This window comes from Rhea americana, unplaced genomic scaffold (genome assembly GCF_003343005.1).
Source record: "Rhea americana isolate MKP2758 unplaced genomic scaffold, rheAme1 scaffold_66, whole genome shotgun sequence".
In the NCBI taxonomy this organism is placed as follows: Eukaryota; Metazoa; Chordata; class Aves; order Rheiformes; family Rheidae; genus Rhea; species Rhea americana.
Window position 1 is genome coordinate 4,332,662 of NW_028186823.1, and position 5,632 is coordinate 4,338,293.

At 45.0% G+C, this 5,632-nt stretch overlaps 1 protein-coding gene across 1 annotated transcript in view; it reads right to left on the reverse strand.

Annotated features, from left to right (window-relative positions):
* Positions 1-3,601: 3,601 nt before the first annotated feature.
* Positions 3,602-5,632, reverse strand: part of SLC9A4 (solute carrier family 9 member A4) — a 34,812-nt gene continuing 32,781 nt past the window's right edge. The window contains exon 12 of the mRNA XM_085320774.1: positions 3,602-3,876. Within this exon, the coding sequence (XP_085176900.1) occupies positions 3,602-3,876 (275 nt within the window). The remainder of the gene's footprint in view (positions 3,877-5,632) is intronic.

The window sequence follows — 5,632 nt, forward strand, 5'->3', positions numbered from 1 at the left end:
CTAAAACCTCGAGTGGGGCAACTAAGCAAGCTCTGAGTGGAGGAGAGAGAGGTAGACGTGAAGAAAGCATGACTGAACTTGATGTCTTTCTCAGCTGCAGATCCGAGATTAGTGTAGCTATAAGCCCAAATTTCTGGATGTGTGGATTCAAACCATCCCCCTTTTGAGTACAATCAATTCAGCTATAATTTTAAAACACAGTTTACAGTGGCAATGCTGCTTCCATTTAGAACAGAGTTCGACTAAAGAAACTAGGTGACTGGAATTTTAGAATTTATCCAAAATGACTCAAGTCCATAGTTTCTGGCTTCCTAAGGGAATCTCATGGGTTAAGGGAAGAGGGGTCCAAGAGAGCTGGCTAGTATTCAAACATCACTTCCTCCAAGCTCAAGAGCAGTACCTCACTATGAGTAAGAAGTCCAGCAAAGCGGGTAGGAGGCCTGCATGGGTGAGCAAGGAGCTCTTGGCCAAATACAGACAGAAGAGGAAAATACACAGAATTTGGAAGAGGGGACAGGCTACTTGGGAGAATTATAGGAATGCAGCCAGAGTATGTAGAGATGCGGCGAGGAAAGCTAAGGCCCATTTGGAATTGAGTCTGGCAAGGGATGTTAAGGACAACAGGAAGGGCTTCTTCAAACACATCAGCAGCAAGAGGAGGACTAGGGAGAATGTGGGCCTGCTACTGAATGGGGCGGGGGCCCTGGTGACAAGGGGTGCAGAGAGGGCAGAATTACTGAAGGCCTTCTTTGCTTCAGTCTTCACTGCTAAGGGCAGCMCCCAGGAATCCTGCAGCCTGGACGTGAGGGAGAAAGTCTGGAGAAGGGAAGACTTTCCTTTGGTTGAGGAGRAAAGGATTAGAGACCTTCTGGGCAAGCCTGACATCCACAAATCAATTGGCCCAGATGGGATGCACCCACGGGTACTGAGGGAGCTGGCGGATGTTGTTGMCAGACCGCTCTCCATCATCTTTGAAAAGTCCGGGAGAACTGGAGAGGTGCCTGAGGACTGGAAGAAAGCCAATGTCACTGCAGTCTTCAAAAGGGGCAAGAAGGAGGACCCAGGCAACTCTAGGCCAGTCAGCCTCACCTCCATCCCTGGAAAGGTGATGGAACACTTCATCCTGGATGTCGTCTCCAGACATATGGAGGAAAAGAAGGTGATCAGGAGTAACCAGCATGGCCTCACCAAGGGGAAATCCTGCTTAAGCAACCTGATAGCCTTCTCTGATGGAASGACTGGCTGGGTAGATGAGGAGAGAGCAGTGGACGTTGTGTACCTTGACTTCAACAAGGCTTTTGACACCGTCTCCCATAACATCCTCCTGGATAAGCTCAGGAAGTGTGGGTTAGACAAGTGGAGAGTGAGGTGGATTGAGAACTGGTTGAAAAGCAGAGCTCAGAGGATCGTCATCAGTGGCACAGAGTCCAGTTGGAGGCCTGTGGCTAGTGGTGTCCCCCAGGGCTCACTACTGGGTCCCATCCTGTTCAATGTTTTCATTGATGACCTGGATGAGGGGATGGAGTGCATCCTCAGCAAGTTTGCTGATGATACCAAGCTGGGAGGAGTGGCTGACACACCTGAGGGCTGTGCTGCCATTCAGAGAGACCTGGACAGGCTGGAGAGCTGGGCAGAGAGGAACCTCATGAGGTTCAACAAGGCCAACTGCAGAGTCCTGCACCTAGGGAAAAATAACTCCATGCACCAGTACAAGGTGGGGGCTGACCTTCTGGAGAGCAGCTCTGCAGAGAAAGACCTGGGAGTGCTGGTGGATGACAAGTTGGCCATGAGMCAGCAATGTGCCCGTGTGGCCAAGAAAGCCAGTGGTCTCCTGGGGTGCACTGGGAAGAGTGTTGCCAGGAGGTGGAGGGAGGTGATCCTGCCCCTGTCCTCAGCCCTGGGGAGGCCTCATCTCGAGTACTGAACCCAGTTCTGGGCTCCTCAGCACAAGAGAGACATGGAGCTACTGGAGAGAGTCCAGCATAGGGCTACAAAGATGATCAGAGGGCTGGAGCATCTGCCCTATGAGGAACAGCTATGAGATCTGGGAAAAGACTGAGGGGGGATCTTATCAATGTGTATAAGGACCTAAAGGGAGGGTGTCAAGAGGACAGGGACAAACTCTTTTCAGTTGTCCCATGTGACAGGACAAGAGGCAATGGGCAGAAACTGAAGCACAGGAAGTTCTACCTGACCGTGAGGGGGAATTTCTTCMCTGTGAGAGTGACGGAGCACTGGCACAGGTTGCCCAGAGAGGTAGTGGAGTCTCCTTCTCTGGAGCTATTCAAGTCCCGCCTGGATGCAGCGCTGTCTGACCTGTTCTAGGTGACCCTGCTGAGCAGGGAGGTTGGACTAGATGATCTCCAGAGGTCCCTTCCAACCTTACTGATGCTATGATTCTATGTGTCATTGCCACTACGCACAACCACCGCTGAAGCTGGAGCATGGATTCACACAAACAGTTGGAAGGGAGCTTGGTAGGAAGTTTGACGTGTACACCCTCCCTCCCCCAGGTATTTCTATTTTTTTTTCAAATGCACTATGTAAGCAGACACCCAAAAAAAAGAAAAGTTGGTATCAAAACACAGGGCTCCTCCTCAACATCAATATGCTAGAGTAAATCTCCCTTTCCTTTAGTCCCATTCTCTTGCCTCCCAACTCCTGTGCTGGTCCAACTTCACTGTGAAGAGTGGCTTTGTGATTTGAGTACCTTTGAGCAAAGTGGGGGAAAAGCTGGAGATTTGACTCTTCTCTACAAAGTCCCCTGCTTACTGGACTAGTGTGGTTAACCACAGGGCACATTCTTGCAGGCCCATGTTCACAAATAAAAGTGTTGAACTTTGTGTTAGGGTTTTTACAGCACTCCTGCCTGAAGAGGCCTTTCTGGAGTTGTATGTACCAGGGTGCCGCTAAACAGGCGTAGGTGGGTGATAGGTGTCTATGTGCTGAACTTGGTTGAAGTTGCAGCAGTTCTGGACCACCACAACAACCAACTGCAGGCACTTCGTGGAGTCAAAACTGAGATACCAATGGATTGCCATTGAAAATGTACACAAAACAGTTCTTTTCACTTAAATACCCTTTTAGTCATCTTCAGTGGCATTTAGGTGCCCTAAAAATCCTTTATTAAAAAAAATCTGTCCCAGAATACCTTGATTACTTTGAGGTCAATAGCTCTTGCCAAGTTGAAGTCAGTAGTTTGGGCACTCATGTGTCTAAACCTAAGCACATCCCTTAAGTGTTTTCTTCTTCTGGATTAAGGCCATAGTACAGAATATAAAGGAAAACAATATCAACTTTCACCGACAGCATTATATGTTGTCCAACTATTGTCATTTAAATCCATGTCCAAACATCTACAAAGATCATATTACTCTCTTCCAATGTCTTTTTTGAAAAGCAAGTTTAATATAAACATATAAGAATTTGAGTCTTCTCAGAGGCACAGTGTACCTTGATACAGTGTTTGAAAGTGATATGAGAATGAGTGTACTGGCCCTGAAAGGGAAATTATGGTTTGATTTGTATGAGAGCTTTGTTATTTTCTCTGGAGTGGTGCACAGAGGGCCCTAGAGATGCAAACATTTCTCTTCTCTGCGCTTCATCTGGCTAATGGCCTGGCTGGTGCCATCATTTCTGACTCACACTCTTCTACTTCTTCCACAGTGAATCGTGGCTTTGGCATTAGAGCTAGAGTGTCTGCCCTGGTGATTGAATTTCCTCGTCGACCTGACAGATTGGATGGGCCAGCAAGTCTATCTAAGTGTGCCATTGGAATAAGCTCTTCCTGGCGGTACTGCACTTCAAGAGGCCGTAGTCGGGGCTGGGGTCTGAATGTTACTGGGAACATTGAATCAGACTCATTGCTATGATTATCTGAAGGAAAAGACAAAGGATTCATATTAGCAACAAGAGAAAGAGAAGCACTGTGGTATTATCAATGACAAATTAAAGGATATTCAGTATAATACAGTATTATGGTTTTAAACACTGGAACTGAAGCATTTTAAATAATTACTATAGAATAAGATCTCACTCAAGGAAAACTAAAAATAACCCTACATTTTTATTTTCTTCCTCAAGCTGATGTATAAATGATTTTATTGATCTTGCCTCTTCTCTGAAATATCAGTGAGTGAGCACAYTTAACTACCCATCAGCACCTTGAAGAGCTGCTGTTGCCTTCACARGGCAGTCGCCTTTATGTAGCTTTCATTTTTTTCCAAGTTTCACAAGTACACCTAATAGATAATTCAAAGCGATTGTAAAACCAAAACAGCAGAAGACAAAAAGTAACCAAGGAGCAGATTCTAGTGCCACTGAAAATCAGGTTTACCAGACACCTTTAATTAACAATAAGGAAAAAAAGAAAAAAAGAAAAAACAGTTCCATCTGAAACCAGGAGTTTGACTCTAAGGTGCTTTGATTACACTGAGTGTGTCAGATCTGCTCCTGCTGGCTTTCCAAGCTCCAAGTACACCATAGCTGGCTCTTTCATTGGGCTTATGGAATATACTTTTTAAACTTTTTTTAATTACAGCCCCCTTGCAGTCTGATTATGCACTAATAAATCAGTTATTTAATATAAAAACCAACTCACAATAAACTAGGAAGCGTCAGGAATTAAAATCAAAGATCTATGAAAAATAAAATTAGTTAAAACATACATATATTGAGTACAAACACACAGACAAGGCCTATCACAGCTTAACCTCAGTTAAGTTATTTTAAACTAATGTYTACTTCACAGCTGGCACAGAGTAAGAACATGTGCACTTACCTCAGCTGAACAGGGCACTGATTTCATTAACAGCTGAGCCCCGCTTCTGGTAGACCATGCGGGCAACCACAGTTGCCCCAGGAGGAGCAAAATAGGATAGCTATTTTCAGATTCGAAAGGGAAAAGGTTATGATAAGGATTGTCTGGTTCTAATTAGCCCTTTGGGGTCATCAGTGCTTCAGAGCATGACACATACCAGTGATGAGCTCATTCACGTGTATGAATGGCAAGAAGATAGGCAGTTTAAACTACTTTTGATCTCTTAGTTACCAAACCTTTTGCATATGCATATTTTTTGCATAGYGAAATCAAGCTTGCCCAGAGGGTGCTTTTTTAGGAAGGTTTCCAGGCATAGGCAGAAGAAGTRGCATTTAGCTCTGCAGATGTGTATAAATGAGGTTGTCATTCTAATCTCCCACATATTGAATATTTCTCTTCTCAGGTCCCTAGTGTGAGTCATCGCATCCTAACACAGATTATGAGAGGAATTTAGGGTGACTTTCTTTGACTGTAGACATCTAAAATGCTGTGAATGTTACCCAAGGGACCTAACTTAATGTCAGAAGTAGAGCCAAGAAGTCTAATTATTTGTATAGAGCACAACATAGAGCTTAAATTCACGGCCAGCTATTAGTGTAAATGTACCTACTTTCACAGCTTCACTACTTCAGGATTTACTCCTCTCCCCACTGAAATAATGGACCTATTTCTGAGAGCAGGACTTGGTCCCTGAAAGTGTCTGAAGTGTTTCTAAGTCCAAGGCTGCTGTGTAGAACAATTTGAATCTTTTAGAAAGACACATACCCCACTACGACATCCTGACGAAAAGCACAGAAAAGAGTCACTTCACCA